Source organism: Ambystoma mexicanum, chromosome 7q (assembly GCF_040938575.1).
Source record: "Ambystoma mexicanum isolate Mex_15411 chromosome 7q, UKY_AmexF1_1, whole genome shotgun sequence".
NCBI classification, from domain to species: domain Eukaryota; kingdom Metazoa; phylum Chordata; class Amphibia; order Caudata; family Ambystomatidae; genus Ambystoma; species Ambystoma mexicanum.
Window position 1 is genome coordinate 22,910,757 of NC_090941.1, and position 23,112 is coordinate 22,933,868.

Consider the following 23,112-nt stretch of genomic DNA (forward strand, 5'->3'; position numbering starts at 1 on the left):
CTTATCCAAGTTTTTTGTTGATGTGCCCAGAAACAAGGGTTTGTAATAGTCCAGCCTTGACCCTGTTATGGCTCTGGCAATGGTAAGGCAATTGTCTTTGGATAGAAAAAGTCTAGCTGCGGTAGTAAGTTTAGCGTGGTAGGCAGTGGCAGAGGTGATGGCATTGGTTTGCCTGGTCATGGATAGGTTTGAGTCCAGGTGTACTGCCAGTGTTTTTACTGATTCAGAGACTGGGATTGTGATGTTATCAATAGTGAACTGCCTAAATTGGGAGTTGAGGTTCGTAACTGTTTTGGTGGTCCCAAATATGAGAAGCTCAGTTTTGTCAATGTTCAGACAAAGGGCCTCATCACGACCTCGGCGGTAGCGGTGGCGCTATTAGCGCGGGCGTTATTAGTGCGACCGCCATAGCCCCCGGCGCTAATAGCGCGGGATCACGAGTTGGGCGGACTTGGAAGTCCCCATTCCCCATTGAGCCCATTCGGGAATGCCCCATTCCCCATTGGGCTCAATGGGGAAATTTTGCGCTCATACCGCCGGCGGATTTCCCGCCGGCGGTATTAGCGCGAATTCTCAGCGGAATTTACACCAGCTCAGAGCTGGTTTGAAATCCGCCGAAGCCCTGATTCGGCGGACCCTTAAATCCGGCGGTAATAGCACTACCACCGGATTTAAGGGTTACCGCCGAGGTCGTGATGAGGCCCAAAGTCCATTAAGGGCCATCCAGGCCTGTATAGTCAAGTATATGGAATTGAGGGTTTTCGTGTCCATTTCATAGTCACCTGTCAGTGGGGGGAGGATCTGTGTATCGGCTGCATTGTTCGTGTAGGAGATACCTAGTGAGTCCAAGATGTAGAAAAGGGGCCTGGTATAAATGTTGTACAGAGTGGGAGAGATGCAGGACCCTTGAGGGACACTGCATGATATGATGGTAGGACAGGCGAAGGCTAGGTCTGAAAAACCTTGCATGAATCTGCCTTGTAGGAATTATGCGATTCATGCGTTGCCCATAGGTGAAAAGTTAGCTGTTGAGGTAAGGTGATGGCATAAAACGCTGTGATCAACGAGATCGAAAGCCGCGGAGAGGTCCAAGAGTAAGAGAAGCACAGGTGTGCCTGAGTCTCTAGCCTCATCCATTTGATTTTTAAGATGAAGTAAGGCTATCTCTGTGCCATGACTGGGGCGAAACCCAGATTGCCTCAGTCCTAGGATTTTGTTGCCCTCTATGAATTATTGAACTTGTAAATAGGCAGCTTTGTCTATTATTTTAAGCAAAAAGGGGACCGTAGTTATGGGCCTATAGTTTTTAGGACAGAGGGGGTCCAGGGTGTTTTTTTTAGAACAGGGGGGACCCACGCTTCTTTGAGGCAGGAGGGTACTTTCCCAGTATAGTGGGAGGCATTCACGAATGCTGTCAGGAAGAGGGCGAGGGTGCTGGCACAGTCTTTAATGATGGCTGCAGGGCAAGTGTCTCCTTTGCAATTGGAGGATTTAATGGATTTTAAGAGATTGATGATATCTTGCTTGTGAATATCATTGAATGAGAAAAGTGGGGGTAGACCCCTTAGTTTGAGTTGGCTCTGCTGTTATGCATGTGAACTGAGGAGCTTACGGTTGTAGTTGTGCATTTTTATGTTTTGTGCATTCCTGCTCTTCTGGAATGACATTCATGGTTTGCAGCATACCTGTAGTTCACAGAGAGAGCAGGTCATGCATGCACATCGGTTTGACAGGCATGCGTTTATTTTTAATTGTATTGTGGCCCCCACAGGCAGCATTTCACGTGTGATGCACGTTTGTGATGTGTGGTAGAACTTGTACTTACCCAGCATCCATGTCTGTTGGCCACTGTGTGTGCCACACAGGCAGTGCGCTATTCTGCAGGACCATGGCGTCGTGGGTTGAATCAGGAAAGCTGGCGCCGTAGTGTATGATGGCGAGGTCTGCATCACAGGTCACCTGTACATTCAGTGAATGGTACTGCTTCCTGTTGCTGTATACTTCATCTGCTGCATGGGGGCTAAAAAGGCCACATGTAAGCAGTGTAGGAGTGCTATTATTTTGGGCAGTAGGGAAGCCGAGTAAAATCGTGCCATGTGGAACGTATCTGTCCCGAGGCTGAGAGCAGGGAGATATGGTGGGGGGCATGCCACAAAAATGCACCAGGTAACTGCAGAAGCACAATTGAAAATGTGAGCTGTAACATGCCATACAGCATGCCCACAGTGCGCTGGTAGGTGACTGTGGCTAGGAAATGCAGCACTGAAACACGCTTGAGCCGCATTGATAAGGCCATTCGGATGTTGATCCTGCGCTGGATGTCATCCTGGATCAGGGAGAGTAGCTCAGCAATGGTCTCTATGTTGACCCTGTTGAGAGTTATGAGCTGACAATCTGTTAATGCCTAGGGTAGTGACCTGACCCAGGGGAATGGGTGCTCGCCTTGCATGGTGTCTCCTCTGCCTCCCTGCAACATGTGGTCTATGGTGCTGTTCATGCATCTGCATCTCAATGTACAGCATGAGGTGCTGGATTTCCAGGTTGGAAATTGCAAATGCATCTATGCAATGGAAAGTGTGTTTGGGGAATGTGTGGGCCTTATGTACCCTTTCTGAGTCCACTGGGAGCACCTGTGGCTTAATTTCTATCACCTCTGTGCATTTGCCTCCACCACTGTGTCTTTGGCGGAATAGCTGCGCATTTCTGGTGGTATTTTCACTTATAAAGTGGCAGAATTTGTTTATGATGGTAATTACGCCTGCAAAATCAGCACAGGAGAAATTACCACCAAAAACCGGTGGAATTAGCACTAGGAGTAATTCTGCCAGAGGCAATTCCGCCAGCAGAAATAGTGCGCATATTCTGGATGCCGTGATTTGGCAGCCCATTGTGGTTATTACTTGTCTTACACCCCTGAGTCATTACACAGAGCGCAGCATCTTACTAATTTTGCTTATTTTGTGTTCTTACCCCGGCGGTGGATTTTCTGTAGTGTTATTATTGTACGTGGTGTCTTTAATTAAAGCATATACGCTTGTATAGAACCTTGAATGAACATTCCTTTATTTTGGACTGTTCTACTTCACTGTTTGGGTTGCTGCTTAACCACATTTACACCACTCTTGAGAGTGTAGCTTTCCCTCTGCCCATGTTATCTCAAAAGGTGGAGGAGGTATTTCTCTTAATTGTGCTTATTTTACCTTTATGATTGTGTTGGCTGTTGGCTTGTAGAAGTGTGAGGGCAAAGTAGGCGCTTTGGACTCTACTCATCCTTGTACTCCTGCCGGGCAGTAGTCAATTAATCAAACAGACCACCTCAGGACACCTCACAGGACTGAAGAAGGTGGGTTGCAACAGAAGTCACCACGGTCAGGCAGCGACAGGTGATCTACAGGGCACAAACACAGGAGCGCACTGAGCACTTCTATTCATGCAGGTGGCTGAAAATGTGTCTTATTCCATAAACTAAACGTTAAAGGTAGTACTGAGAACGGTGATAGTGTAACCATGTCGCACAGGAGAGAGCTGGTCAGTCCACCGGTTGGCCCTGGAACACTTCCGAAGGCTCAGAAGGCAGGCACGGTTCCTCAAGGAGGGGTTGAGACTGGTTGTTCCCACTGATAGATGTGTCAAAGCACTGACTAGGGTTTTCTTGTGATCAGGCAGAGGAGCAGTGCTTCCCCGGGACAACACTGGAGTCGATGCAGGTCAGCTGCAGCAGTCTCGTCTTGGGGTCATCAGCGGCTGTTCTTCTTCTTGGAGGGACTTGGCTCCAACGATGATCTGTCGAATAGCAGCAGAAGCCCTGCTTTTATCTAAGATGTGGTCTGGGAGCAGACCCAAGTCCACCAATGGTAAGGATCTGCCCCATACAAACAGTGGTTATCCAATCATGGCTAGCCACTGGCCACAACATGTGCCCAGCAGCAGACATGTAGGCACTAAGGATGTGGATCGGGACTAGATAGTCCCAGTCCCTTCCTCTAGCTACACAACCGTAAGTAACTGCCCCTTAGCACGCAAAAGCCATAGCTCTCCCTGAGAAAGGAATTGAAGCCATTTCCTCAGCTGAGAAGGCAGTAAGAAAGCAAAAAACCAATATGGCCAAATAACATGTTTGTGGCACAGCCATGTTAGGGTCCTAACCACCCTTACTAGACCCTCTGGCCACATCCTTCTGCTTGGGCTTGAAAAGTTCAAAGCAATTGTTTATCAAATGGGAAGGCCTGAGCAAAGCCAGGTGTGGGGGGATGTTTGTTTTGAATCTCTGTGTTGCAGTCAGCCCCACTGTCCATTAGAAGTGTAATTTTGGCTACTCCAGAGTCTTTTTTTTACTTTGCAAACAGCAATCTTTATGAATGTGCCAACTTTAAATGTTAAGTACATATGTTTGGATTTGCTAGGCATTTCGCAGAGGAGGCCCAACTTGTCCTTCGCTTTTGTGTGCTGGGGTTATCATTAAAACCCCCAAAGAAGTAATTGTTCTTAAGGAGGGGAATGTTTTGGATAACGGTTTTTCTGAAGTGGATGTTGAGATTAAATGTTTAAATAAAATGTGTTAAAAAAAAATCAGAGAAATTTAGAATGTGGCCGTCAAGTGTGGAACTCACCAAAAGGACATACTTCATCCAAAAATATGGATTCAACTATCTACCTGAACGGCAGAGGAGCAAAGTTGAAAAATCCTACAGATTACAATTCAGTTTTACGTTCTTGATCTCTTATGGTATCCCTTACAGTTCCAAATATTTCACTAATAGGTATCTCACCCAGGATTTTGAATGATACATGCACTCTTCACTGAAGTTGTGGGACATGTTTTTTTGGCAATTACAGATATTCTTTAATTCACCAAAATATGTTTTGTTGACCAGTAAAATCACATAAATAAGCTATATTTGCCTTTATTGCAAACCTAAAGTTCTACTTAAACAATAATACCTGTATCTGTTGCCTGTACTTGGTGGTAAGGCCCTCCCATTGGGATCTTTTTATGACAGCCGCAGGGCTATTACCATTGTTAAAGCCTGAAGTCAACAGTGTTATTGGTATTAGTGCCTGTGCAGAGGCCATGATTCTCGGGTCCCTTTTTAATTTGCACACAATCATAGTTGCATAAATGAAACATAAACACACTCAACATGTCCTTCAGGTGAAATTTAAAGTGACCTCAAAAGAAAGATTGGGTCAGTCGTGCAGTGGAGGTCCCACAGCCTAGGAATGTAGAAAACAAGCTAAAGGTACGTTTTGAAAAATATACCTTTAAAACACTCAAATTGATGTGGAACAGGCGGTGAAGGTGCGTGCAGAAGAGTGAAACCAGCAGGCCGCTTGGAACGCTGTCTTGTATCAGCAGATGGAGAGCCCCATTTCAGTAGAGCCTTCACAATGCCAACAGAAACATTGGGAACTTTGTTCACAAGCCTAGTCTGAATAAACATGTACAGATCATCACCAATTGTGTCAGGGAGTATCAGAAGCAAAATGATGATGGGAGAGATCTGATGTCTGCCTTTTTTGTTCCAGGGATTAAAAGCGGTATTCAAATTAGTGGGGCATCGTATGTTGTCCCACAAAAAAGATGACACTTGTGACAAAATAAAAAAAAGCAAAAAGAAGGCACATCTATGATAATGTGCTCTGGGATTTGAAAGTGAGTGGGCTATATGAATAGTATGATCTTTTCTTCTGTCTTGCCTTATTTAATTTCCATTTTCATTGTGCAGGTATGCTGGCTGAGCAGTTTGTTCCCGATGGACCCCACCTCAAGTTGTATAACCGTGAAGAACATCATTGGTCTCATCTCATGAATTGGCAGCACACTACTATGTACCTGTTCTATGGACTATCTGGCTTGGTTGATATTGTGGTCCATACAACTAACGCACTTCCAGTTGCATTTGATAAAATGATGCTTTCACTGGCGGTCTTTATTGAAGGTACAGTTGTATTCTTTGCCTATTTGTAGCATGCACTCTTTGGGACTTGATGTTATGGGTTGACCTTCATAACTGCAAGGAAGGATTAATTAGGTTCCGCAATTCTATTCACATAGATACTAAATTATACATACCACATTTTAAAGATACTGTCAAATCATAAACATAGAAAGTCGCCACTGGAAGTATACTTTGTCTTCCTTAGCATAGGTAGCCTTCTTTGCTGTTAACTATCATAGATAGAAATGGCATCATCTCTGCTCTTGCACAGCAGATCAAGTGTACCAAACTCGGAGGTCAAAGTGAATGGGAACTATTGAGAACAGAATTCAACTACTTTTATTTTTTACTGTTAACATTTCCACTATTTTGTACAACTATTTTCACCATTTCAGAACTGTTCTTTTTGAAGTTAACACATACCCCTTCATTTTACTACTCTATAGCAGTTACAGCTGAATTTAAATATCTTTGGCCATACGTTCACAAAGCCTGAAAGGCATCTCAGCCTGGATTGACTCTAGCTTGCTTCATTTTAGCCAAGGTAAGATGGAGGAGGTCCAGCTGACACCAAGAAGTTATCCCTCCTTACACTGTATCTCCCTCTTGATTTTGGAATACTTGTCAAGTTGTTACCTCCGTTTAAATATTTAGATGTTATAGTTGATGAATGTCAATTGTGGATTATGCTATTTTAATATCCAGTGGCTACGAGTGATTTGTCCCTTCATGCCATGGGATAAGTGTGCAGTTGTAGTAGGAGCTTTAGCCACTAGTTACTTGTACTATCAAAATGCACTCCTGGGGATCCTTCAATAAAACCTATTTATTAGCAGACTATAGGTGGCTCAAAACAGATTGGTTTATGCACATAGGAACATAGATCATGTCCAAGCTGTTTGCAGGAACTTTCTGTGGCGTCCACTAGAGTAGACAATTCAGCTTACGTTTCTCTGCAAAATCTACAAATATATCCCCCGGGCTACTCCTGCCTACTATACGGATAACACAACATGGCGTATCCCCGGATGGAACCTTTGGTCTATGGAGGACTGCAGACTGTTCATCTCTAGGAGATCTGCCATTCCACAGGAGATAAAATGCTTTCGGGCTTTGGGATAAAGGATAAATTACCAAATTCTATTCATGACAGCACACGTTTTTCTAGTTTCATGTCCCTATTGAATCAGCATCTGTTTAGGTAGGAGTTAAATATGGCTTCCAGCAGAGTTAAAATCAGCAAGTAGTGGCAAATGGTTTTGCATAGATGATCGAACTGGCATACCAATTGAAAGAACGAAAATGAAAACAATGCATGAGACAACCACTTGCCTGTTAACCTACCAGGCTGCAATGCAACACCTTGAAACGTGTGTTGCAACTTGCTCCCATATTGCCTACTCCTCCCCCCGACGGGGTCACCGTTCCACTACCTTTCGTGATACACCTCCACCACTGTCCAACCTACTTTATGGGAGATCATATCATGCATATAGATATCACATTTGACAACATTGGTTCTTTGTTTATGTCAAAACTACAAGGTGGGCTAGTGACACGACACGTGCAAGGGCTATTTTCTGGAGAATAGCTACAGAAAATGGCCCTTTGCCAGTACTACTTTTATAGTCCGTATTTACTACATTGATTTTCTGTCTATACTTTGTTTATGCACGATTACAGACAAGATAGATTTGTTCACATTGATTGGCCTGTGCATGCGATATAAGGGACAGTAAAATCCTTAGTAGTACCTTTATGCTTAATGATTATCTGTTCAATAGAAATTGTTAGCTCTACACATAAACACTGACATCTTCCTTTTGCATTATAGCTGGAAGACGGTGTTCAATGTCTTCATCAGGGTCCTGTTCAGCAGATGGGTCTCTGCATTCTGAGCCAGCAGACTATTCTATTTTATGTAAAATTGTCCTCCGGGAAAGAAGTGCACCTTTCATTGATCCGTAAACTCTTAAGATTACTAGGTTTGACAAGTGTGATGCTAAGGTCATGTGTATTTCTTGGAAGTTTCCAGTTAATTGCCAGCCAATTAAGCCACTAGACTCTGTGTCTTTTTCCATACAATGAGAATGTTCCAGCAGGGATCTATCATCAGTGGAGCAAATTTAACTCTTTGGTGATTTTAGCTTGTGTTATATGATGACCTCAATATTGATATTAAAGAGTATAATCCTGACTTCCAAGTACTGGAATTCAAAATGCAATACAGTAATGTCATCCATGATGAAGGATAACTGTGCCAAATCAGAAAGCTTTTTCCAGGTATAAGAGTGACTTGCATCCAGGAAAAATGCAATACAGCAATGTCATCCATGATGAAGGATAACTGTGCCAAATCAGAAAGCTTTTTCCAGGTATAAGGTTGACTTGCATCCAGGAAAAATTCTCACCATTTCAGAATTTTGAAAAGTTCCCAAAATATGAAGTGCGTGTTCCTAAGTGTAAGCTAAAAGTGTGTTATGTATTCAAATCCTGGGACAATATGCAAATGTAACCTATTGTCACATTTTCCTTTCAGGGTTTTAAAAGGGTAGGGTGTGGGATGGGCCATAGGAGAGCAAGGTGGTTTTTGGGTAAGACTTACATAGTCATAACGTGCATTGGAATTCACAAACACTCCAACATTTTACAGTGTATTTCTCTCAAAAGTTAGCATGTGTTGAAAGATGAGTGATTTGGCCTTGAAAGACGACAAACCTCTGGATGGTTTTAACGCCCAGGGTCAAGGAAATGTATATGTTCAAACCATGATAAACTATGTAAACAGCATGAAGAACATTTTAAAACTATGGCAGTCTGACACACAACTGGATTATCAGGTTACTGAGGACACCAAGAGAATGGTAGCATTAGATAACTCTCTGATCCTCACGTGAGCTCACCTCAACAGAGCAGCTGTGAAAGTAATTTTTCAAGAAGGATCCACATATCAGCATAGCTCTGAACATAGTGGAATCACACATTAGGACACCATCATCCTTCCCACTCAGAAACTAATTAATAGAGACCCCCAGACACTAGCCTCTGCAGTTGTAGATATGCAACAGGGCCGTCACTGCTCGTCTGTTGAGCTAGTTTGCCCAAATATGGTGGCCAGTGTTGGAGCAAAGGCTTGAGCAGAGGTTAGTCACCTTTCCTCTGCCAGACTTGCTTAAGTATTTTAAGTCACTATGTGGGGCCTCAGACTAGATTGCGTGACCTAGAGGTCGAGCAGGAAGCAAGTCCACTTCTCAGTGTCTTGTGTCCATGCCGACAGGTCTTGCATAACATTCCATCCACAGGAGTATCCCCAACCGCACAGAGGGGTGACCCCATTGTCTCCTCCCACCTGTATTGCTTCAGGGTACATGGGTTACCCTAGCCCTCTCTGTCCACAGAATCCTAAAATAATTTAAAGTATACACTGTCAAGTAGCCAAGCAGGATCAACAAAACACAGACACAAGTTGATAATATTTTCACAGTATTTGTTCAGAATGGTCATTAGTTTTGTTCAGAGTGAACAGACCATACCCACAGCCTGTCTCACAATCCCCAAGATTCCCTCCTGCCACTATGGGGAGTTATCACAGGAAGTAAAATCCAGTGTTTCTGGATTTCAACAATCTAAAGATAAGGCAATATAAACATATGATTGATTTTCCGTGATTTTCCAACAAAGCGAATAGGTTTGAAAACAAAGGTTTTTCTGATATTCTGGGTTAACTAAAGACAGGGCAACATAAACACAGGATGCCTGCTCCATAGGTCTCAAACAGGTAAAATTCTCTAGATGCAGGTAAACAATTTCTGATGCAAACAAAATTATATCTATCTGGGGTTCTGTCCCAGAACTGTCTGTCTCTCACAGTCTGGTAGTTGAAGTGGCCCTGCAGTTGTTTCTTGATTCTCTGGTCGCAGTCTCCTTCTTGTCCAGGTTTCTCTAGTTTCCAAGAGACCTTTTCTCCTGGATCTCAGGGCCTTTGTCCATCTGCACACTAGGATTAAGCAGTAGAAGCGAGAAGAGCCGAGGTGTTTCAGGCCAAGACCCACGTAGGCTGCTTTATGGTCTCATTTCAGTAGTGTATCTCTTCTGCCTGCTTGGAGTTCTTAGCTCTGTTTTCCAGCTCCCAATTCTCCTTTGCTTCCTCTACAAATCAAGATGCACTCTTTCCAAAGGAAGCCCCCAAATCCTTTCCTCTTCTCAGACCTCTTATATACACCTTTCTCATCTGCTGTTCAGTCTCCTTGACATGTCGTCACATGCGTGTTCCTTCATCTCCTCTGACTGATAGCATGTCTGTTTCCCCTCTATTTGTTCTAACTCCTCTGGGGAAATATTTCTCGACTTGCAAACTGAAACTGACAGAGAAACCTTTGATCGCATTAACCTGTGTGCAAAAGCGAGTCTTTCTCCTCCCCGCTCCTAGGCTGTTGAGATCCCCACACTGCCTGACAACTTCAACCAGTTGCCCTCACTATTTTTCCATGATCTTGTGAGGAAACTATAACTTTGGACAAGGCATATCTTGAGGTATTGCACACCAAGGAAGTGTAATTCCCACATGTATTTCCATAACATGAGGGTCCCTTAAAGCGGCCGGATCCTTAGTTAGGTTCATGTAACAAGCCCTTGCCACATGGCTGGGGTATAGTCGGGTAAAACAGGAGATTGTTCCCATACCGTCACTGGACCCAGAACTGGTTAGCAGGCATCAGCACTCTGCTCACTTGTCTACTCCATCCTTCATCCCAAGACTCTGGCAGGAGCACTCATCACAACAATCCCCAACTGCCAGGGTTAGTCACTGACTGCTTCGGCTAGCTCACAGCACCTAGTATACCCTCGACCCCTGGGATAACCCCATCTCTTGAAACAGCCCGATCTGTAATAGTCCTGCCATCTGGGATAGAGCCACTCCCGAAACAGCCCCCATCACAAAATGCCCTGCACCAGGAAAGACTGACGCACAAGGAACAACCAAAACAGAACAAATGAAGTGCAACATTCTCAGACCACCACACCCCGGAACAGACTCCTACCAAGGGATGACACACCTACACGTTCAATGGAAACAGGTCCATATGCCAGAACAAGACCAAAATCGCTCTACCTAACACCATACCTATCAACCTACCACCCACATGGACAGCCATCTATCCTAAAGAACAATAAGCACATTAGCAGGATAACCGGAAACTCAGGGGAAAGATGGGGAACCCGCAGAATCAAACCGCAAGGAAACAATACCAACAAGCCATTCATCACAAACGACTGGCACAACAAATGGTGCCATCAATGTCATCAGGGAGATGACCATGAAGAAGAAATCAATCCAATACAAAACCTGGCTGAACTACACAACGAAGAAGCAGCCTCAACAGACCTTAATACACAATCCAGTGGAAAATGTGACCAATACCAACAGAAAAACACACAGCAGGCCACACAGTAGATGCAATCTTCTGCAACAAAAACCTAGTCACAATTTCACCTTCAATGCAAATCCTCTGGAGAGACTTCGACATTATACCCTTTGTGACCCAACCACCAACAAGGAGGATACCTGACTACTCCCCTAATAATCCTCCAATTCTGAAAAGAAACTGGAGAGTCATTAACAGTGTGGACCTAAACGCATGACTGGAATCTACAAAACCATCAATTACCATCCTAGACTCAGCCAACATAGAAGCAAGAACAGGCACAATACAAAAATGGATCATGAAAACACTAGATGATATTGCACCAGAAAATCCATTCACCCCTCGCTAAAAAAACTATGGCAAGATGGTTCATGCCCCATCTCAAAGAACTGAAAAAAACAAGACAAAACTAGAACAAGAAAGGAGAAAAAACTACAAACATCATAAAAAAACACATACCAAAGACAGATTAGACTATACAAAACTGAAATACTCAAAGCAAAAAAGACATACTACAATGAACGGCTCACAACCCCCATGCTAAAAATATGCAACAACCTTGCTGACCACTTCAGGGACAAAATCACTAACATCCAACAAATCGCAGAAAGCAAGCCAAAAAGCACCATTGACCACCCCAACCAGCCAACACCGAAACCAACCACTAGACTAAACCACCACCCGCTCATGTCACCAAATAAATTCTACAACCTGCAGAGCAAAAGCAACAGAGCGGGCTCTCCAGCAGACCCCTGCCCACCAGACGTCTACAAGACCATCCTCACCCAGAGAACACCAGCAGAATATTACCTCAACCTCTTCAACCACTCGCTTGCAACAGGAGCCGTGCCCCAAGCCTTCAAATCAACCTACATCAAGCCACTCCTTAAAGATTCCTCGGGAAACACGGAAGACCTAACCAATTACCGACCAATTTCAAATATCTCATCCCCGGTGAAACTACTAGAAAGCTTACTCTACAAACAAATCTTGGAACATGTAGAAAACAATTGATTATTATATCAGGCACAAGTAGGCTTCAGACCCTTGATAGGCACGGAAACTGCACTACTATCCATATGGGACGATCTATTGACCAACGCAGACTCCAATGCCAATTCAGCACTAACACTACTTGATCTATCAGCAGCCCTCGACACAGTCAATCACGACACACTCATCAAAAGACTAGAAGATATTGGGATCGGCAACATAGCTCTCCTCTGGCTAAACAACTTGGATAGTGCCATTCAAGTCAGCACCTCGGAAAACAACATGTGGAGTCCCACAGGTCTCATCACTGTCACTGATACTCTTCAACATCTACATCACCCCCTTGACTAACCTCATCAAAAAACATGGTCTCACCAGCTACAACTATGCAGATGGCACTGAAATCATATATAAAATCAATGAAAGCGACAAACAAAACCCAACACTCACCAACTTCCTCACTGAACTAAACTAGTGGATGAGCAACAACAGCCTTAAACTCAACCCGGACAAAAACTAAATCATTATTGCACCGCACCCGATGATCTGTTGAACAACCATCACATCCCATGGCCCACTGAGCTGGGAAACCCACCACAACCATCCAAAGTAGTCAAAAATCTTGGAATCCTAATGGACAACCAACTAACACTAGAGCCCAAAGTCAATGCAGTAGTTAAGAAATTCTTCTTCAACCTACACACGATCACGATGATGCTTCCCTTCTTCTCCTTCACACACAGAACACTCGCTGTCATCTCTCTCATCATGTCAAGAATAGACTACGCTAACAGCATCCATCTCGGAATGCCAGAATACCTTATGAGTAAGCTACAACGAAAACAGAACGCAGCAGCAAGACTACTCCTTAGACTCACTGAAAGAGAACACAACACCCCAGCGCTAAGAACACTGCATTAGGTGCCAGTCAAAAAGCAAATCTCCTTCTAAACTCTCTGCATAACACACAGAGCGATCCACAGCCAAAGAGCGGAATTCATACAGGAAATAATCTCCATCTACAAACCAACTCAAGCACTAAGATCCAGTAACAACATTCTCCTCAAACTGAAACAATGCGCAAAACAAACATTTAGGGGATCGGCATTCTCGTCCATAGCAGTGAAACACTGGAACTGGCTCCAAAAGGAAATACAAACAACAGACGATCACCTAAAATTCAGGAAACTGTTAAAACATGCCTCTTTAACGCACCAAGCTGAAGAAAGAACACCGGAGAGAGAAATCCTGCCACTGCAACGCAAGAGAAATCTACAGAACTGGACCACCCAAAGAAAGATTTGACAACAAACTCAATAGGAACAAGATTAACCCAAAGGGTCAACCCAATGCAAAAAACCACCCAGACAACCCCTGACTAACCCCTGTAATAAAAAAACTCTCTAAACCTCTGCATTCCCAACACTCAACACAGAAATAACATGACGCACACCTTTGCCACAAAACACCCAATCTACAGGCACTCTACCAACTCTCCACAACATCCAAGATGCACATAAAACACCTGCATACAACCACCCACAAAACATCATACAGATGTCAATAAACTAAGATCCTATCAGCACCATGGACTGTTTATTCCCAAACTGAAGCACAACAGCACATCAAATCTCTCTTGCGCTTTTCCATCTTAACCCTACAAACCAACCATTCTAACCCCCTTCCTTTTCAAATCCACCTGAGCACCTGGAGACCATGAACAAAATGGCAGTGGTGTGTGGTACAAATCACAACAACATTACATAACACATGGAAGGGGCTGTATACATGTAGAAAAGCTGCCACTGCACTGAAACAATTAGCAAGAATCCTCCAACGCAGGTCTGCCATAGCACTGTATGCTTCACTTACACCTGAAAAGGCCAGGCAAAAATGTTGAGGTAGCTGTCAGAAAGTGCACCAATTGGTTTACTGATTTGTCAGCATGTTATGCATCTAGGTCTCATGTAATAGGCTGGGTGATGGGGAAGGGGTGACCCTGTGGAACGAATGCCGTTTCCTGCTCCATGATGTGGGGCCTGGGAGAGGTACATATGAGGGGCTCCCGAGACCCCCAGTCAACACCATCATTAGAACAAGGCTCTTTGTGAAGGCATCATGAATTAAGACACAGACAACAGACTTAAAGTTCAAACAAAAGATATTTATTAACTTAAATGTCAGGATTTTTGAAGGCCTAACTTGGCCTATACTAAGGTGGGATGTCCCTAAGTGAACAAAACTAAGGATAGTCTGAGTGTAAGAGTTCAACGTAAAAGTCTGTCTGTGTCCAAAACCTATCCTTGCCCTCACAACTTCAGCTAAACAATGTTTAGGGATGTCAAAGTCAAAAGAAATAGTGTTAAACACAAAGTTCTGAGCTCCCTTCAGCTCATGCTAACAGCTTTTTTCAACTCTCCCTTCCCAAGAAAGTTCCATGAAAAAGACTCACGATTACCATTCTACAGTTCAAGATGTTACAGTTCAAAATCACTCCTTGGGGTTCCCTTCCCCAAGTTTAAAGTAACACATTACAAAACAAAAGGGGTCTTGAGACACTGTTCTAAAGGCAACAAAGTAAATTATCTGCAGTGGTCTTACTGGGCTGCTTCACAGTGTCCTTATTTTTTCACCATTCATGGCTCACTGGTCTAGCACAGTTGTTAGACTGCATAGTCCACCCATCCCAGGTTGTGCAATCAGGATCCCCGGGCTCCTCGGCCCACACAGGTTCCTTGGCACTTGCTCCTATGCACCAAGTCACCTTCACTTAGTTCCTTTTGTCGGTCCCTTGGCTTTTGTAGTCTTGCACTCCGTTGGCTTCTCTTTGTAAGCCTTGTGGCTCTGCCACCACGTGTCACACACCTCTTGCCAATCAGTGTCCTTCCCGCACTGCAGTCACTCATCGAAATTCACTGTGTGGCTCCTGTATGGAACTCATGGTGGCAACAAGTAATAGAGACACAAGTAATCACAGTTCAAGGGTGTTTATTGAATAATAAATGCAGAGTGGAAAAATGCCTAATGTAAACCTAAATCTAAGATGGGAGCGAGCGTCGACCATCAAATGAAAATAAGGCAATACTAGTGGTGTTCTGTCAAATATAATGGGCCTATACTAAGAAACCTATTGCCAAACATTACAACTAATACAAAAAAGGGTGTGGGATAGTTTTCAAGAAAACAAAGAAGTGTTCATGAATAATATGTCAGGATGCGGTAGCCTGGGTCTTCCTTCCCCACGTTTTAAGCACGGGGTAAGGTGGGATCTTGGAGCACACTATTCTCTCGAGCCTTCCCCAGCACAAGAAGACAGTTCTGTTCCAGCTATCAGGGCCGTCAATGGCCAAGTCTTGTTTCACTTGAAAGTCTCTTGCCTTCGAGGACCTGACGTGTTCAAATAACCAAAACAAATAAACAGTTTCTTTTCTATGGGCTTTAAGTGACGACTTTCCCCAGGGGAATCCCCTCTTCTGGACACTAATCCCTACAAAATTCCTTAATGATATCAGGACCTCGGATAGCTATGTTCTATCACTTTCGAGGACCTATCGGGTTCCACAATAAAGTTCAAACAAAATGTTTGGTCAACAAATGGTTTGTATCTTTCTTTTGCTTATGGTGAGGATTCTTCACTCTCCTTTGGGTCTCTCTCTTCTGGGCGCTGACCCTTCACTTATCGTATTCCTCAAATTATATGTCATTTCTTTTTCTCAATGAACTTTGGGTGATAGCTTCAACCCTGGATCTCCCTCAGTCGTGCTCAGACCCCTCTTGACTGCCAGTACTTAGGTGATAGCTTCACCGCTGGATCTCCCTCGGTCGGGCTCAGACCCTTCTCAAATCTCAGCCTCCCTCCTCCGGGCTCATTATGGCTTTCTCTTCTCCTTAGCGGGTTTCAGTTCCCTTGGTTTCTCAATGTCTTTTCAAACAGTTCATAGTGGACATCCCTTGGCCGGGTTCACATCTGTCAACACTCTGTTTCTTGGGACTTTAGACTTTTCCCCCTCTTGTCAGCATCCCATGTCCAGGTTCACTCTTGTCAACTTCTCATTCACTTTATTCTCAAATGTTCACGGGATTCACTGCCCTTACTTTCACACAGTTTGTAGATCTAAGTTTTTCGATTGTACAGGGATTTTGCTTGACCCTCTGTATGACCTATTTTGGTGGACCTCCTAAGGCATCTTGGTATCTGTAGTTTCTCTAAGAAGGGGATCGACCAGAGTCTCTTACGTTAGCACCCACATGGTGCCAGTTCCTCTCTGCAGCTGGTCTCCCTTTCACACTTTTTACAGTTTTTTCACAGTTCATGGAATATGGTTCAAACTTGCCACTTTGCGATTCTCACTCAACACAGCCCGGTTCTTATCGGTTCTCCCCTCGACTCACCGGCTGTGATGAACCGCTTGGATTTAATCTCTCTGGAGTCAAGGATGGTACCACTGGCGCGGGAGCTTCCCTCGCTCCTGCTGATCGGCGTAGGCTTGCCACGTGTACCATTGACATCGGCTGCCAAACACTTGTGCTATTGTTCGCGACAATAGGCTCTCTTCCACAAAGGTTCCGCGGGGCTGGGACGAAAGGGGCAAGGTTGTTTTTCTCCTCGCAACACCCTCTCGATTCCTGGCCCCTTTCTGCTTCTCTTGAACTGCTGCGCCTGTTTAGTCGTCTCGTCGCTGTCTGCCGTGCTCGCCTTGCTTGTATTGTGGTCTCTTGCTCCACCTTTTATCCCAGTGGGGAAAGTAAATGTCTGTCAGGTGTGTGTGACTTTGGTTAATTGCCTGACTCTGCCTGACCCTCGGGTTGGGAGATGTCCGGTAAACAGGTTGCATATTAGTCCGTTGTCTAGTGTGTGGTGCAAAGGTGTTTGTGTCCAAAAAGGGGGAGGCAGTGTTTTTTAATGTCCTACATGAGAGGATTGGGAAAAGGTGTTGAAGGAAGGGAGATACCGCGTCTCACCCATCAGTGTCCCACTCCTAAGGACCCCCCCCTTCCAGGTGATCCTCCCCTAGGAACTGGATTCAACAGCGATGGCTGTGTCCTGGCCACCTGGATGACGGATCCACAGGGTTTAGTCGGGGAGACACCTTCACATTTCTCACACTCCCTTTAGCCTTTGATGTACTTAACCTCAGGGTTTAAGTTACATTATGGTGCAACATACATTTAATATTATTTACTTTCAGTTCAGAGTCCCATGTGCACTTATGTTGCTTAATTCTAAGATCTCATTCAGTTTGATATTGAATATGCGCTTATTAGCTTCAAAGTTAAGTTTCCATTTAGTTCGGTATTCAGTATGCATGTATTGGCTTATATGCATGGACCGTTGTCCACTTGCAGTCCCACAGGTGTGCCCTAGTGCTTGCACGCTCCCCCAGCCTTTTATACGTCTTTCTGGCGGTTCCCACAACTTCCTCTTGACTCCTGAAGTCAGGAAACCCCCAGCTTGAGCCTGCACGCCTGCCGTGTGTTTCTCTCTGCACCCCGGCTCCAAGGATTCGTCCTGCACGCGGGGGGGCGTCGTCTCTACACCAGGCTTTTGCACAGCAGCTCCTGCTGCCCTCATTAGGAGATGGAGGCTTCCAGACCTGGGGAAACCACACATCCCACTTGGTTTGGGTCCCACAAGTCCTCCTGGATAATTACCTGCGTCCTTGCTCTGTCTCCGGTCCCACCACGGCTGCCTCCTCATAAGGGTCTCCTGCTGCTCCTCGACACACGTCTCCCTGTTGCTATTTTCCCTACTGGGCTGGTCTCCCTTTATATATCTGCAGCCCCTAGACAGGCTGCAGGTGTGGCTGTTTGATTAGCCCTGCCTGACCATAATTAAAGGGACATGCCTGACCCTCACAGTTCTTAGCAGGCATCTTCCTAGTCCCAGTACTAGAGTGGTGAAAGAGTCTAGTCTTCATTGCTCCCAATTGCCTCTTCTTCGTCCTAGTACTAGAGTGGTGAGAGTGTGTATTGTTCATGACTCTGTCTCCACCTCCTCGTCTCAGTACTGTCAAGTGTTACATATGGAAAAATGAGGGGAGATAGCTTTTAAAAGCCCATAAAGGTTGGGGAGGGTTAGCTTGGTGGTGAATAGGAAAAGGGGGATACCATGTCTCACCCGAGAGCACCCCACTGCCAAACCTCAAGGATCCTCAATCCAGGTAATCCTCCTTCGCTTCTACGCCTCCAGAGTCAGTATCCAAGAGCAATGGCCTTTCCCTGGCCACCTGCGCAGAGAATCCAAGGGCAGTAGGAGTGAGAATACCCTCAGGTTTCTCACAACCTCCGTAATGCCTGTGAAAACTCCATCGGAAACTTAGGTGAAAGTGTGGAAGGGTCTTCCCATAGTCATATTGTCCAGCATAAAAAGTGAGGGAAAGTAGTAGTGACTTGCCTACAAATATATATTAAAAAAACAGGAATATTGTGGGTTCATACAATTTGCAATAACAACTCCCTGGCCCTGTGAGAAGAGTAAGGAGCAGCTACAGAACCCTATATATGCAGGAAGAGGATCCAAACTCTAGCATTATGTGTTTCAACACTTCTAAGTTACTAAACATCCCATTAATCTCTTGGCTTTCGCCCCTACCCATAGATAAGAAGAACACGGTAGGTTAGGTGAAAGGCATGACCCTGGTAACAAAGACCATTGTGTAAGCAACTGTGTAAATCAGTGGCATTTTACTTATAGGTCCATGGACCTATAAGCTTCAGATGGTGCAGAATGACAACCATCATTGTGGCTGTGACACAGCAGCAATGTTAAGGGGTGATGGTGTGGACTGAGAGCCGATTGGTTGGCAAATACATTTGTGCAGATTAGGCCATTTAAGCATGAAGTAAGCCAATGTCCAATGCTCAGGTACACCTATCCACACACCGTGCATTAGATTGTGAAGGTGGGTTAGGCTGTTTGGGAACCAGAATAGCGATCATGTGACTGCAATTTTGTGTCATATGTGCAGTGTTATATCAAGCTCATATGTCTCCTTAAGCCTTCCACCCAGAATGTACTGTTAGGAGGTCTATCTTTAATGTGACAGACTAAATTTATCTAACTGACTTTTCTGTACGTGGTTCTTTGTGTAAAACTCTATGAAACCCTGTGGTTTCTGTGCTCGGGGACAACAATTTTGGGATGGTCATACTATGCTGGTCTCCTGACCATTTTTCCACAGCTGTATGGGATAAAACCTTTTTCTGCATGTGCTGCCTATTTCCCTATTGGATTATTTGCTGATCAGCTGTTGATTTTTGCACAAGCCACATTCGGCAGACATCAGGATTAAATGGAACTGAGCTTGATCTGAAGAGATGTTTGAGATACAACATGAATCACTGGATACTTTAACACTCAGATCTAGGGTCGGATTGGCCCCTCGGCCCGTGGCCGGGCCGAAATCATCGCCGGGGAGTGGGGGCCGGTTTCTGGCCATGCCTGGGCCGGTTTGGAGAAAAAAATCATTTTTTTCTCTCCAAAAAGCCTTTCATCCTTATGTCGATAAATGAGTATCAACACAGGTTGGGTGATATTGTATGTATATTTGTTCTATAAAAAAGAGTTTAAGCATAAGTGCTATACAATAAATATTATCATTTGGCCTTGGACGTCTGCTTGCATTCACAGTAATTTGTCAATATGGATCTATACACACATATATTAATGATACATATGGTGATCCATTCTTGTATGAAATGTAGATCACATTAGTGAAATCATAACCATATTTTTCGTAGTGTACTTAGGAACAATGCCATTTGATGCCACTTCCTGTTTTGTCAAGGGGTGAAAGGTCATGTTTCAGCACTTCTCGGGATGTCACTTTGGGATGGGGTCATCACTTCCGTTGATGTCATCAAAGGTCAAGGGTTGTGAGCGACGGGTGGCCACTTTTTTTTGGGTCACCGGGCCTATTTCTTGTCCCAGTCCGACCCTGCTCAGATCTGCTGTAGTGGGTTCCTGCGACTTGAATTATGTGAACATTACCAGTTGGTTTAAACTAAGACATCTCTCACAAACGCAGCACTCACACATCTGAGCCCAGGAGCCTGCAGAGCAGGGTTCCACAAAGCGAGCTGAAGTCCTCAAGGTTTCAGTCTTTCCATCGATTATTCCCCAGAACGCCAATGAGCATCTGTCTGTAAGCAGGCGTAAAAGATATCCAAGATGGCGGCTGGCCATGTTTAAGTCTTGGGATGTGGACCTATTGTGAGGCATGCATGTAAAGAGATGTGGCTTGAGGTTATGCTGTCCCAGTATGAGTCAGCCAATCTGGGAGCAGGCCTCATCTGACATATCAAAGCAATCATCCAGTGAAAGAGCCAACCCATCCGACTATCAAAGTGTCAAATAATCTCAAGCGATATGCAAGTTGGAATTTGGGAGTTGGAGGAGTACAGAGCATGTTGATGCATGTCGGAGGAGCAATTAGAAGATAAACATAGGAGAAGGTGGGAGAGCATCAAGATGAAAGGGGGAGAAAGTGCTGAAAGTGGAACAAAGGAGAGGAGGAGGAGAGAACATCAATAGGAAGAACTAACATCGAAGCAGAAGAGCAGTTGGAGAAGCAGAGGAGCTGAAAGGGATGCAGAGTAGAAGAGCTTGAGAAAGCACCTGTAAGAGCAGAGGATGTGAAAAAGAGCAGAGTAGAGGAGATGAGGTGGAGAGGATGATGAAGAAGAGAACGTGTAAGAGTAGTGAGGAAGGGAATAAGGGCAACAGATTCACTTTTTTTGTGGAACATTAAGCAGGAATGGAGGCAAGACAGCAGACTCAGTAAGAAAGGAGAGGGTTAAACAGGGGAGAGGTGGATGTAAATGTGACAAATCCCAAGGTGTCATCACTGCTTTCTATGGGGAAGCTCCTTTCCACAAGGCCAGGGAGGTGAGGCTGCTACCCAACAATCCCCTGGGGATGGTACTCAGCGGGAGGATCTAATGTGGATGTAGGACTCCATTGAGAGTAGTGTCAGTAACATGCCCTAGCTGACATAACAAAGCAATCATCCAGTCAGAGAGCCAACCCACCTGACTATCAAAGGGTCAAATAATCTCAAGTGGTATGCAAGTTGGAATTTGGAGGAGTACGGAGCATGTTGATGCATGTCGGAGCAGCAATGAGAAGATAAACAGAGGAGGAGGTTGGGAGAGCATCAAGATGACAAGACGAGAAAGTGCTGGGGCGGTAAGGCCACTACCCAACAATCCCCGTGAGGATGGTACTCAGCGGGAGGATCTAATGGGGAGGGAAGACTCCATTGAGAGTAGTGGCCATTTCAGGAGAACGCAGTATGGCTTTTCTCCTCCCACCTTTCCTCAAGACCCCTCCACTTCCTAGGTGTTGTTATAACACATCACAAGTAAAGACTGTTGGTATGAGGAAGAGCCCATGAGTAATGACGATTACTGACAAGAATGAACGCACATGCTCTAGCCTTTTGAGTGATACGGTTGGTCAGCTGTCATTCAAAGACGGAGAGGGAAGAGAATTATGGCGTCCTAAGTTTCGGCATGACATGGGCTGAGAGTCGCCACTTTACGCACAGGCCAGGAGAGCAGAGAAGCAGACGGTGTCCAAGAGAGAGATGCACTTGCGCAAGGCTTGGAATCGAGAAGGCAGAGGGAAGTTTAACGCCAGTGACTGAGGCCCCTTGAGTGCAAAGAAATCACTGCCGAACTGCAGAGGAAATGTGCAGAAGACCAGGGAAGGCTGTGGTAAACCAGTGAAGTCACAGAAGCTCCTGGAAGACCCGCAAATAATCAGTGGGTGACGGCCAAGACCCTGCAGGTACTAGGGTGGCTAATCCCAGGGTTGGGGTGACCCAGAAGGGGCATGAGACCTGAAGCGAAGCACATACGAAATCTTCACCAGGACAAAGTAGCTAAGTGAAGGGGGCCTGGGACCCATATTTGGAAAGCACATCCTGAGCAATAATAGGAAGAAATATGAACTTTGCATATATAAGTGACTCACAGACCTTGGCAGGGGAGTAAACCAAGGTTGGGGTTAAGAGAGAAATCAGATAAAGAGAACAGGGACATTAACCAAGTGAAGGGGGGCTGGGACCCACGCTGTGGAAGTGCACCCCAAGCAGTGATAAAGAGAGATCTGAAACCTAGGTGCACATGTGACACTCCAAGACCTTGGCAAGAGAGTAAACTAAAGCTGTGGGTGGAATTGAAGTCAGAGGGAGAAGACAGTGAGAACGAGATTGTTCAGTACCCTACTTGGTAGGAGAATGGACCAAGCAAGGGTTACTGAAAAAGGGTCAGGGACCCTCAGCACAGTTTGGAAGAGAGAACCAGGCTATTCTTTGTCACAGTACCTGGAAGCCGGTCTGCTCACAAAGGGTCTGGGACCCACACGACGGCTTGGAAAAGGTGTCCAGGCCATCCTTCCTTATCACAGGGCCTTTGAGCCAGGTCCACCAAGCAAAAATAAGGATCTATCTTGACTATTGGAAAGACTCTGAGGAAGTGGAATCAACCCCTTGAAACTTGTGGAACTTTTGTTTGCTTTTCTACACCTTTTTGGAACTTTTGGATTTGAACTACAAAGCTGGTATGCAGATGGGCAGCCAAGAGACATTTCACTTTTCACCTTCTATTAAGTTTAGCTTCTGAGGGATAGGTTACGATTTGGACACAGTATGGCAAACTTTATTTTGGACATTCAGACATAGACAGTTTAATTAATTAGTTTTGTCGAGGCTCGGAAACCCTTCTTAGAGGTAGTGTTAGTTTGGCTTTCC

At 44.9% G+C, this 23,112-nt stretch overlaps 1 protein-coding gene across 1 annotated transcript in view; it reads left to right on the top strand.

The window, feature by feature from the left end:
- The window catches only part of TMEM45A (transmembrane protein 45A), a 468,453-nt gene that overhangs the window by 262,367 nt on the left and 182,974 nt on the right, over positions 1-23,112 (top strand). Inside the window, exon 4 of the mRNA XM_069639307.1 lies at positions 5,727-5,939. Within this exon, the coding sequence (XP_069495408.1) occupies positions 5,727-5,939 (213 nt within the window). The remainder of the gene's footprint in view (positions 1-5,726; positions 5,940-23,112) is intronic.